Source organism: Artibeus jamaicensis, unplaced genomic scaffold, assembly GCF_021234435.1.
Source record: "Artibeus jamaicensis isolate MK-2021 breed Jamaican fruit bat unplaced genomic scaffold, CSHL_Jam_final contig_456, whole genome shotgun sequence".
NCBI lineage: Eukaryota > Metazoa > Chordata > Mammalia > Chiroptera > Phyllostomidae > Artibeus > Artibeus jamaicensis.
This window is the reverse complement of record NW_026521839.1, coordinates 318,264-331,456: the sequence shown is the minus strand read 5'-3', so window position 1 is coordinate 331,456 and position 13,193 is coordinate 318,264. Positions and strand designations below refer to the sequence as shown.

At 35.1% G+C, this 13,193-nt stretch overlaps 1 protein-coding gene across 5 annotated transcripts in view; it reads left to right on the top strand.

The window, feature by feature from the left end:
* TCERG1 (transcription elongation regulator 1) overlaps positions 1–13,193 on the top strand; it is a 62,240-nt gene that overhangs the window by 33,160 nt on the left and 15,887 nt on the right. For 3 of the 5 annotated variants that reach the window (XR_005084967.2, XM_037163336.2, XM_037163334.2), the window contains 6 exons: positions 341–397; positions 552–618; positions 1,692–1,742; positions 3,100–3,235; positions 4,046–4,135; positions 11,931–12,049. Coding sequence is in view for 4 of the 5 variants with exons in the window: in XM_037163336.2 (XP_037019231.2) it covers positions 341–397; positions 552–618; positions 1,692–1,742; positions 3,100–3,235; positions 4,046–4,135; positions 11,931–12,049 (520 nt within the window). In the remaining variant the exon portion in view is untranslated. The remainder of the gene's footprint in view (positions 1–340; positions 398–551; positions 619–1,691; positions 1,743–3,099; positions 3,236–4,045; positions 4,136–11,930; positions 12,050–13,193) is intronic. The other 2 variants (XM_037163337.2, XM_037163335.2) reach the window with 1 other exon arrangement.

Sequence of the window (13,193 nt, the reverse complement as noted above, 5' to 3'; positions counted from 1 at the left end):
TCCTTTTCCCCTTCAGCAATATCTGTTGTATAGCTGTGATATCGATAATACTTTATAACTGTGGTATTGAGTCATGCCAAGGGAGTTTTATGAATCTATTTTCAAATATTCAGTCCATCTATGTAATAAATATGTGTATCAAAAAGTCATTTCAAAATGAAGTGAATATTTAATGTAAAGGGAGGCTTAATAGAGGAGGTATAGAATTACCATTCTTTATTTAATGTTTCATAGAGGACTGCATGTTGTCAGATGGATATTTTATATAAATAGTAACTTTAGAATAGAAGACTGTATAATGTATCACTGTTGTTCATAATATTTGAAATATCTTTGCCAGGGCACCCAACCCCGACGATGCTGTCCATCCAAAAGTGGCAGTTCTCTATGAGTGCAAGTAAGTGAACTAACTGTAAATTGCAGCTTTTTTGTAGTACCTGTTAAAGCAAGTGTCCTGGTAGTGGTTAGCAGAGGGATTCACACCTAAATATTTCAGTTGTTTGCTTGCTTATTTTTATTCTGACAGAGGTTAATTAAAATTTATCTTACAGTTAAAGAAGAACATGAATTAATGGAAGATCTTAATGAAGATGAACCTGTTAAAGCCAAAAAACGGAAGTAAGTAATACAGTTTATGTAATCAGGTAAATTTTAGCTTTTAATTGTTGATTAGATCATAGTGAGGCTGCGATTGGGGGCAAGTAATGTGTATTATGTTAGAAGACAGAAGTGATGATTGCTTGCTCTCTTGGGCCTGATATTTAAAGCTTTGCTTTAGAGTATAGAAATGGTGTCCCTGCTGTTGCTAGATTTGCAAAAGATTTGTTATTCAGTTACATATTATGAAGCCAAATGACATTTTAGGAATTAGTTGATAAATTATTTTCAGACATTCATTTGGCCTGGATTTTTTTTTAAAGTTTTCTCCCTAATATAGATCCCAACAGACTCCATTTCAGATAGCTTTTAAATAGAGACACAGACTTCTCTCTTTTTACATACTTGTCACTTCTCTAGTCCTTAAATCTGTGCTCATTTTGCCTGGTGAAGAGAAAACCCAAAAGCTTAGAAAGTATTCTGAGGGAAAGAGACTGCTATTAAATGAAACCATTAACTTTGCCAGTGCTGTAGAGTTGGGTAAAATGTGAATATTACTAATTATGAGGGGGTAGAAGGGTAGGAAAGAGGGTATTTGTGTGTGAGCAGGGTGGGGAGAATGGGACCATCATTTAGCAGCATAAAAAGGAAGGTTTGAAGACATTAGAGACTGGTTTATCATAGTCCTTATCTGCAAAGGACAGACTGAATGCAGCCAAATTATGGCAAAGAAAAACCCAGTAAGACAACCCCTAACAAGGGTTTTACTGTTTCGTTTTTATTTTTGATGTCTTTATTGGCCACAATGTTAAAGAAATTAAAGTATTAAAAAAGTCGCTCATAATCACCCCTAGTAACACTTTAATTCTTCCATTTAACCTTTTAGTTCTTGACCAAATGTATTTTTATTAATTGTAATCAACTGATTTTGTGTTTTTTAAAAATTCTAGAATAAGAAATTTGTTTTCTTAATTACTGTATTCATTCTGTTTATGTACCATAATTTTGGATGTTTACAATGTTAAACTTTTAGGTTGTTTTTAATTGTTTGTTCTTATAGACAACTCTATAAGGTTTTTAACTGCTTTTATCAGGAGAATGTCAAAGAAGTCCTTTATGTGGATTGCCCGAGCTTCTCTATTTAGGTACAAAGCTAAAAGCCTATTTTTCCTGGCTTAGTTTTTCTTTATTTCGTTTATTGAGATAGATACTGGTAGTTTGTCTTGTGGCATTTTTATTTAGTATAATTCTATAAAGGTTATTTGTCTTTTATTATTTATACTTCTTGGATGTCTCTTAATTCTATTTAAATAGTTCTTAAATAAATTATTATAAGAGGGTATATTGTTTGGCAAATTGCTTTTACCTGTTTGTTTTGTTGCATATCTTAGGTCACAGACTATCTCGCTAAGTTCCTGCAGGTCATGGATTATGTCTTCTGTTCTTTATTTTTGTTTTATTTTTATTCCCTAAATTGTTAATTATCTCTCACCATAATTGTCAGTTGGCCTTAGTTTCATTTAAATTTCCTGGACTTCACTTTTGAATTTTGTAATGTTCTGTGTTCCTAATTCCCTTAAGTTTATGAAAATAATATGAACCACTTTTGTTTTTATACTTAGCAGATCAGATTTAAGAAGGAGGATCTGCTCAAACACAAACTGTTATTGGATTAAATTTTTTTGATTATTCACATAAATGGGCCTTCTTCATAGTGTAGATGTTTGAGAGGGTACTCAATTTCATGTTCATAATCTCACTGGAGTACCACACAGCAGCAGGGTTGCCTCTAGCCCTGAGGTGTGTTTTTGGAGGAACAAGTAGTTTTAGCCACTGATGAACAGTTCTAATTCCACCTAACTACTTCGGGGCCTATGTTGCTCTCTGGGACCTGTTCTTCAACTTAACTCTCAACTTACCACCCAGAAAGTGAGTAAAAAAAAAATGTCAGGTAGGTAAGGTGTATATTGCACATATCCATCCACTTGGCCAAATTTGCAGATATTTTCATTTTACTTCCACAATAAATATTTTAGATGACTAAGACTTATACCAATTTTTTTATTAGAGTTTTAAAATAGTCTGTGTGTTTATAATATAAAACATTTTGGACAATACTGTTTTTTCTATATTATTTCAAGAACTAAAAATTATATTCTGTGCTATTTAATTCTAACACAGAGTTCTACTGCAATGTGAGATAAGTTTTTTTGTTTTTTTTAAGTAAGGTAGTTCATTTTGTGCTATCTAGTGTCAGGGAGAGTAAAAGTATGTATTTTTTCGTACAGTGTAGCCATTGTAACATCATTAGAAGCTTATCATAACTATTATTATAAACTGAAAGTTGCTTATTCCTTAGAGTTCATTTGATACCATCAATATAATTTGTTTTTGCCAAAAACATGCTGCTCAGTAGTGAATCTTGAATATTCCATTTAAGATTTTAGTAAGATTTCTAATTAATATTTTGTCAGTTGATGCCTTATATTTTATTTTTTATAGGCGAGATGATAATAAAGACATTGATTCAGACAAAGAAGCTGCAATGGAAGCTGAAATTAAAGCTGCCCGAGAAAGGGCCATTGTCCCTCTGGAGGCCCGAATGAAGCAGTTCAAGGACATGCTGCTAGAGAGAGGGGTCAGAAAACAATCTTTGGGGGAGATATTTCTGTTTTGTATAAGTAATATAAATATGTCTTGCTAAAAGGTCAAATCTAAGGTTAGTGCTCATGCTGTGGGGGGGAGGTAAGGGAAGCCTATCAAATGACTTTATCTTTTCAGGCAGCCTTTGTCTTGGCTAATTTTATCATGTTTAACTTAGTGCCGTTTACTATCCTTTTAAGTACAAATAACATTAACATTTATTGGGTCATTAAATTTTGGTGAGTAATGTAAGACGAATATTAACATTGCAGAATGATGGCGTACTTGGAGTAGGTAAGGTATATATGATTCTTCCTTTAATATCTTAAGAATGACTTCTGGTTAAAGGAGAACTGATACTTTATGATCTTATTAATGAAGCTTAGTTGAGAAGGGGTTTCTTTTGGTTATATTCACAGACTCATTTGAATAAGTAAAATTGTTCAGTTTTAAATCACAACATTGTTCACAAGATTGGAGCAAGCATGGAAAATCAAAATACAAATCTTCAAGGCTTTTTCTGATGTAATGGTTTTTGAAATGTCACACAGTAGTGGTTATTTTAATGAGTAATTACTGTGGGTTATTTCTACACAATATAGAAATGTTCAGAGCCAATTAGTGTGGAAATTTGCTGTTGCTCACCTCCCACTGCTTGTCATTTATTAGTGATGGAACTTCAGGATGGTTTTTATTATGTCTTCTTTTAAAGCAGATGTCCTATAGATTTCAAGCAAAATGATATGACCTTTATGTTTTTAGAACCAACTTAATTATGAAGGGCAATGCATTTTTTATTTTAAAGGTGTCTGCGTTTTCAACATGGGAGAAGGAGTTGCACAAGATAGTTTTTGATCCTCGGTACTTACTTCTTAACCCTAAAGAGAGAAAACAGGTAAAAGGAAAATAATATTATGTAAGAAATGTGTGTCATTTGCCAGTATAAATTGTGTTTTCGTTTTCCTAACATGGTGCCTTAAAAAACACAGTCATATATTACACAGCCATCCTTCCTCTGTGTGGACATTTCTGCTGCAGAAGTGCGTGGACATGTTTGCGCATGTGTACATAGCTCTTGCCTCATGAACATTTTATCTTTATGCCTTGTACACACTGAGATTATATCTAAGAAGGTTTCAAGGGGTTGGTTGAAAATTCATCTCAAGTGCATTTACTAATTTGAAAATGATGCCAATTTGGGGTGGAAAAAATAGGAAAATATAGATGAGTAAAAAGGGAAAGAAAACTACTTAAAATTCTACCTAGTAGATAGGACCAGCATTGAACACTGGTTTGAACATTGAACACACCAGCCTTTCTGGTGTGTGTGTGTGTGTGTGCGCGGTAGATAGAAAAGACTCAAGGCATGTTATGTCTCTCACACACTACATACACAAAGTTCGATATCTGAGTGGCATCTCCTAAAATGTCTTTTCACCCTAAGCTTAGAGAAATGATGGGTGCTTCAGGGTCTCTGCTGAGCTAGAGTTGCTTTTTTGCCATTTATTCTTATGATGATTCACTAACACATATCATCTCGTGGTGATTGCTTCTTCCTCTAAAGCATTGCACACTTCCAACTTATATAATTATTGAATTACCTGTTTTGCCTCTCCACTGGTCTCTGTAAAAAAAATGGTATGTTGAGTCACTTGCTACAGAGCTGTTGAGCTACAAGATTTCATTTGGTAATAGTAGTGTCCATCTTCCATGTTTGTAATTTAGTGGTTGGAATAATTCTGTACACAGTTTGTATTATTTTGCATGTAGGCCTAATTGAGACTTTTTATGAAAAGAGGAAATCTACAGTATGCCAGACATGTATTTTAGTACTTACAGTATTTTAGTACTTATAACAGAAAGACGTGGCTTTCCAAATATCTTTTCATCATTGCATTTCAAGCACAGTATTTAAAGAAGAAAAAACCACAATTGATTTGTGTGTGATGGTCTCATTATCACCTGAGTCGATGGCCCTATCAAAACCTGTAAATCAACCTTAATTCCTTACTTGTCGCAAAGGTACATTTCAAGTCTGTCAGCAAATCTCCCTCTAAAAACGTTTCTAAATCCAACCCCTTCACTGTTTCCCACAAACACTCTAACTCAAGCCACCATGATCAGCTGTTATCACCTGTGGAGCCCCCAGTTGCTCTACCTGCTGCCTTCTGGTTTTGCTCCTCCATAGTCAAGTTCTTTTTCCACACAGCAGCTAGACTGATTTTGAAGTTTAAGTGACAAGTTTAGGCAGTGTTCCTTTGCTTAAAATCTGTGCAGTATTTCCATTTTGTAAGGACAAAATGAAACTCTCTGTATGGCTTATAAGATTTTACATACACTTATGCCTGCGTACATTTTGAAACCCTTTTCTTAAATTTATCTATCCTAGCCAACTGGCCTTGATATGCCTTGCACAAGGCACTCAGGCACATTCTGGTACTTGCTGTTCCCTCTGCCTAGAATGTTTTCTCTCTGGGGTGTTTGTTTGCACAGCAAGTCTGTCATTCAGGTGCTCGGATGCCTTTGGGTCAACCTGTCTCTTTGCCTTCTTTACTATCTTCATAGCATTCATAGCTCTCATTGTCTAAAATTATGTCTTTTCCTTCTATAGAATGTAAATTTTGTGAGAGGAGGAACTTTGTCTTATGCATTGCTCTAAGTCTAATTCCCAGAACAGTGCTTAACCTAAATATTAAAGACTTTAAAATTTTTATGATTTCACTTAAGAATATTTATGGCACTGAGTATGACAGTTTCTGACTGAGTGACATTACAAGTGAATATTGAGAACTAAAATCCTTCTGAAATTTGGGAATGTTTTGGAGATTTTAATTTTTTTTTGTAGAGAGAGGGGAAGGGAGGGAAAAGGGGAAGAAAGATTGATGTGTGAGAGAAACATCGATTGGTTGCCTCTTGTAAACCCCAGCTGGGAACCTGGCCCGCAACTCAAGCATGTGCCCTGACTGAGAATTGAACCAAAGACCTTTCAGTTCTCAGGATCTTTTGGTTTGCAGGCCTGTGCTCAACCCACTGAGTTGCACCAGCCAGGGCAGGTTTGGAAACATTTTATAAGCTGATAGTGTTACCTCCTTACTAGAGTTACACTTTAAAAAAGTGTTAAGCATTGCTCTATTTGAAATAAAAACTCTACTCAAAGGTTATCATGGCTTTCAAGTAGAAGTTTTTTATTACTGTATAACTTGAGTGTAAGAAGTGAGAGAAAGGAGAACGTAACATTTGGGTTTAATACATATATTTTTCAATATTTTGTGAAGTATTTTCTTGGGAGTATAAAATCAAGGAGAAGACAACTGAGTACACGATTATGTATTTGCACATGATAAGTTCATATCTGAAATTTGTGCTTTGATTTTAAAAAACTGAATTTTCATTTAAAATACCTCAATGTAAAATTACATCTCTCAGTCTTTTTAGTTATCTGTAGAGTATATATAAATACCAACACATCATAGTAAAAGATGTGTTTTATACAATTGTTACCATAAATTTTAACTTCTGATTTTTCTTATTGTTTTTGATAAAAGGTTACTTAAGGGATCAGAAATATTTTTATTTGTTCAAACAAATCAAAATGCGTGGCATTTTTCAAAATAACCAGGCCATTTCCATGCAGGATGTTAAGCTCTGATTTAGGGAGAAGTTATGCTAACATTTCAAAAATTAAAATAAGTGTTTTCACATAGTATACATTATTCAGACCTCTTTAAGATTGAGAATGTTGCAGTATGGTAATACATTACCAATATACCAGTAATTACTCATGATTGTCAGCTGTTCATCTAGGCCACTGTTTACCTAAGTGGTGTCAAATTATAAATTGGATTACATTGATGTGAAAATTAAATAATGGAGATCTGTTGAAAAGGGAAAACTATTCCTCTGTACACTGAATACTCAGACAACAGTGTGTACATTTTTCCCCATACCAACCAGTTCTCCAAACACTAGCTGGGTGTCCTGCCATTAATTTCCGACAGGTTACCAGAAGTAGGCATCAGGCCTTACAGATTAGAGGCTCAGTCCTCTTAAGAGTACACCCATTTCAGACGCTAGTCACAAATCATAGGCCCCCAACTTACCCACACAGTTTAACTCAGTTGTGTTTCCGGGGTTCCCATGACCCTCTCTTCAGGTTAGTTAATTTGCTATGAGAACTCAGGGAAATGTTTCCTTTTGTTTACTGGGTTATTTTACAATAAAGGATATCATAAGGATACAAGATGAACGGCAGATGATGAGATACAAAGGACAAAGTCTGTCTGTGTGGAGTTGAGGCATGCCCTGCTCCCAGCATGTGGATGTGTTCATTATCAGGAGGTCAGGAATGCTCTGCATGTCTTTGGTTAGGACTTTAATGGAGGCTTCATTACATAGGCATAATTGATTACATCATTGGCCATTGTTAAGTTCAGTCTCTAGCCCCTCCCTGCTTCCTGCATGTTGAGAGTGGACTGAAGGTTCCGTCCCTCTGAATGGTCAATACCAGCCCCTGTGCTGTGGTTATCTAAAGGCTTTCCCCAAAATCACTTCATTGACATAAACTTAGCTGTGCTAGAAAGGGGTTCCTTACGAATAATGAAGGACTATTTTTTCTCCTTTATTTCAGGAACAGGACAAAAGCCAGATTGCTTAGAAAATTATAAGACTTTTTAGGAGCACTGGTCAGGAGCTCAGAGAGACCAAATCTATTTTGTTTTTTTCTTATATCACAGTATCACACCCATATTATATAAACTTATATTGTGAAGAAAAATATACATATAGAAAACTTGGAAAATCATGAGGGTAATTTTCACAAAGTGAGCATACTATGTAGTTAATTACCAGGCTCAGGAAATATAGTCATAAAAGATTACTAAGTTCTAGAGATCTGTACAGCATATTGCCTATAGTTGACAATAGTGTTTTGTATACTAAAAATTTTGCTGAGAGCATAGATCTTATGTTAAGTGTTCTTGTCAAACACAATAATAAAAAGGGCAGGAGGAACCTTTTGGAGGTGATGCGAATGTTTATGTCACAGCTTGTGGTGATGGTTTTACAGATGTGTATTTACTTCCAAACTCATCAAGTTAAATACGTATAGCTTTTTGTAGGTCAGTTATACTTCAGTAAAATGGCTGTAAGAAAAAGGAAAAAAATGGAATATTACCAGCACCCCAGGGGCTGCATTCCTTGAAGGATTAAACAGTATATAGCTCTTTAGTATTTGTATACTAAAGTGAAATGAACTAGGAATCGTTTTTAAAACTTTTATAACATCTTGTTCATAAGTTAGTGTTATAAGAAGATAACTGCTTAAAATAGAGAACATAAAGTCAAGTGTTTTGGGAAGAATGAACAAATAATTAGGAGGAACTTGAAGGTTCTGTTCCTTGGAGGAACTCCTGGTTTTCTATGTGATATTCTTCTCAAAGAATGATTCCTAACTTTGGTGTGAGATATGAAGTTTTCTCCAGTTTCTCAAGTGAAACTTTTTAATACTTTTTTATAAGTGGGAAAGTATATACTGAGAAAGGAGAGAGAAAGGGGAAACAATTCTCCCTCTCCCATCAGCATGCAAATACTTAATGATTTCCTGCAGTGCTGTATTTAGAAGATACTGAAAATGACCTGTGCCTGGGGCAGGGGACTGGTGAGATAATTACAGACATTTCTGTAAAGCTGTTCAAGATAGGTGGGTACATGTAGACTGACCTGGAAAGGTGCCGACGGTATTTTAAAGAAAACATTTTTTGTCTTTTCCAAAGATATACATATGTACATACTTAGAGAACCAAATAATTCTCTAAGATAGGAGAAATATTAAGCGTTTTGCTCCAGTTTTATCTTCCTGAAGATGTTTCACAGTCTTCTGACTTACTTCAGTCTGGACTGGTTTCCCTCTGCACCTGATATACAGCTGTCATTTTTGAGGATGACAGCATTTTACCATTATCTTGGGGGAATTTCTTTCATCTCTCTGGGTTTGTTTTTTAAGAGGATATGAAAGAGTTTACCTGTTCCTGCATCGTAAGTCTTTTCTTTCTTGGTTTACTCCTTTTTGATGTGTTTCAGTCCTATGGTAGCTTCTTGAGAAACATGCATAGGAAATAAATAGTTGAGGCTTACATACTTAAAAAACGTGTTTATTGTATCCTAATTTGAAATTGCTTGACTGGGTTGGAAATATCCTTCAGGATTTTGAAGCCATTGTTCTGCTTCTGGTTTTGGTGGTGCTTTGACATTTGTGTGTGTGTGTACGTACCTGTTTGTTTATTAAGCCTGTAGGATCTTTCCTTAGTCCTTAGTGTTCTGAAATTTCATGGCGATTATGTACTTCAGTGGAAAGGCCTATTGTACTGCACATATGCTGGCTCTTTGAATGTGGAAACACAGTCTCTTAAATTTGGGAGATTTTCTTGCATTACTTTTTTGATTTACTTCTAACTTTTATTTTTTTCATTCTGGGACAGATTTTGCCCTTCTGGGCTGGCCCTCAAAGTTTCTTACCATTTCTTTTTTTACCTCAGCATATTGTTTAAACTTCGTGGATGATTTTTCACCTTTATTATCTAACCCTTCAATTAGATTTTCTAATTCTGTCATGTTTTAGTTTCTAGGAGTTGTTTGTTGAGTGTTCTTGTTTTATGGTTTCACTATCTTAATTCTATGAGATAGCTTTTGATTTTTTGCCTTCTTTTTAAAAAATTTCATTTTCCTACATAGTGTTTGTTTCCACCAAAGTTTTTCTGTTTTGGTCTCTATTTTTTCAAGATGGAGAGTTGCCTTAGAAGACTATCGACCCTGACCGCTCAAGATTAGGAATGAAGCACTGAAGTTTTAAATCTTACCATCTAGCTGTCGTCTTATGATTGGGGCTTTATTGTAGAGTAGCTTTATTCTCAGCCAGGGGCAGTTTGCTTATGGTAGCAGAAGGGGTGCTGCTAAACACTATCCCACCCAAAATGTCAAAAATGTTGAGGTTGAGAATTCCTGCTCTAGGGTTCGTTAAGGATCCCCAGGAACAAGTAATTTTTAGGCTGGTCAGATTTCTGGATAAGAACTTCTTCTGGTCATCTGGCTGGAGTGACAGTTCTTGCTGCTTCGGTTATAAGCTAAGGAGCTGTGTCGTAATATGTATTGAATATGTAAATGTTTCCCTAGTTCCCTATGTTCTCAGCTTTGTATGCTTCATTCCTAATTCATGTCCCTCCTGTGATCTCTTTCACAATTGTGTAACTGTACCCATAGATGTATGTAAAGGAATGAACACTACCATGTTCACATAAACCTTTATGGACACTGAAATTTGGGTTTCATATAATGAAATTTTCTATTTCTCTATCAAGCAACCCCTTAAAAATGTCAAAGCTGTTCTTGGTCTGTATAAAAACAGGCAGCAGGCCAGTGGAGGCCAGCAGACCATGATTTGCCAATACTTGCTGTAGAGAATAAACACTTACTGGCCTTTTACTAATGAAGTTCAGGAGTGGCAATGCCCCCAGGTACATAAACTTGGCAAAGGGGATCTAGTGATTGAACTGCTTCCTAAATAGCCTTATTGTAGCAATTCCCCGTTCTCACCTCTGTGCGTGCCACCAATCCCTGAGCTGTTGAGAGTTCTTCAATTAAAAAAAAAATTGAGTTCCCTCCCTCCCTCTCTTTTATTTTTTTAGAGCAATTACCCAGTGATTTTAATAAAACTGGGTACTTTATAAATTCTTGGTCTTTAAGAGAAACAATTTGTAAGGGTCGGGAAGAGGTAGCCCAGTGGTTAAGGTGATGGACTGCTAAGAGAAACAATTTGTTTTTCATTAATTCCTTTGTTTCCTTCACTGCTGGTTTAGGGCCAGCTTTCTCATGTCTGCCAAATCCTTTACCACTTGTCCATATGCTTTTCATCTTCCAGAGTTACTGTTTCTCTTTGCATTTCCTTGTTCTTGTTATGACTTAAAAAACAATCCCTCTACCATCATTTTATTAGTGTTTGTAGAAGGCAAGAAATAGATGTGTATATTCAGTTATCTTTGACTATGAATTATTAAGTGTGAAACCACTGCCCGGTAGCTGATTTGGTCAGAACATCATCCCGATATGCCTAGGTTGCTGGTTTGATCCCTGGTCAGGGCACATACAAGAATCAACCAATGAATGTACAGATGGGTATAACAAAGAACCCGTCTTTTCCCCCTACTTCCCCTTCTGCTCAATAAATAAAAGAAAATTAAGTGGAGAAAAATAGATGTAAAGCATGGTTATTTTGGTGAAAATTATGTCTTTAAGAGAAGCAGAGAAATAAAATTAAATATAGATTCCATACTGTTAATGTTTTTTTCTATAAGGGATTTGATAGGATTGTGATTTCTCTTAGACATTTCTAAATTGCTTGAAATTTAAAAAACATGTATTCAATATGTAATCAGGAAAAATAAAAGTTAGAGAGGCTTTTAACTTTTTTCTATTCTGGAAGCCTAAGCAGAAGGTCGTATGATTTTATAATACTATCAACTGGAACTTTAAAGTGAGACTTGCTATAGGTAATCTGTATATAATGGAGTTACCTATATTTTTCTTATTATAGATTGGGTAGAGATAATAAGTTAGCATTTTTTATAGATTCCATAATTTGGTAGTTAAATTACCTATATGAATGACTAACTTGTCAAATTGGTTTGTTTTTGTGACAGGTATTTGATCAGTATGTAAAGACCAGGGCGGAGGAAGAACGCAGGGAAAAGAAAAATAAAATTATGCAAGCCAAAGAAGATTTCAAAAAAATGATGGAAGAAGCAAAATTTAATCCAAGGTATGTGGTGCATTACTGCCCACAGTCAAAATATGTGTGTTTTCTCCTAAGGCCAGTTAAAAAATTATATCCATATTATATGTGTGTGTATATGTATAAATGTGTATGTATACATTTACATGTATAAATGGATATATGCATATATATGAGCTGTTTTGGAGGTTTGGGTATGATCACTGATTTCTGCTTTTCTAATCTTCATCCCTGATCTGTGTCCCGTGGAGGAATCCCTGGTGTGATGGGAGAGGTACTGCTTTTCTGAAGGAGATGTTTGTTTTAAATGTTTTCCTGTGGGAACAAGTTTTATTCCCTAGAAACTGGTAAATCATAGAAAGGCTGTTTCTATCTTCTAAAGTTTTACATATAATAAATTGTAGAACAGGGATATTATTTTGATTGAAGTGGTGAAGGACCTTGCAGTTTTCTAAGTGTATGGATTATAGTTTTGTCCAATGTTTTTAATTAATTGTTAATATATAGTGAATATATGCGGTGGGCTGAAGAAAATGAGACATTTTAAACTTATGTGCCTAGCATTATAATAACAATAATAACATCAGTTATTGGGTATTTTTTGTGCACTTCAGGTACATACGTATACATATATCTTTAAGTGCTTGTGTGCATAAGTGCACATGCACAAGTCTTTAAAACAGCCACTGTGATTTAGGTGCCCATGTCATACCTGTTCTACAGAGAAGGGGGAAGTAAGACAGCAAATTAAGTAACTTACCCACATGAATGTGGGATTTCAGCCAGACTCTGGTGTGACACAGGCAGTCCAGGTGGGAGACTTACTTTTTTATTTTTGCCTTAGTTGTAGTAGGTGGTTGTGAACACCCCACAATGAGGAGGATTTCTAAAACTATAGGTTGGACTCATGGAGTCTCTGGGTTAAGTAACACTTTTTATAAGTTCATCTTGTTTTAAACAGTTCTTTTTGTCAATGGAGCTATGTTGTTTGAGACAGTATCTTTGGTATTTTAATTTTGTATTTGAACTATGAAGAGAAACCTTCTGTGGCATTACTACAAATTTCAGAAAATAAAGCTAGCAGAGGATTTGTGGTTATGAAGAATGTCATAGTTAGTCTTCAAGGGGCAATAGATTTTCAAATTCACCAGGGGGGCTTGGGCTTTTTCTT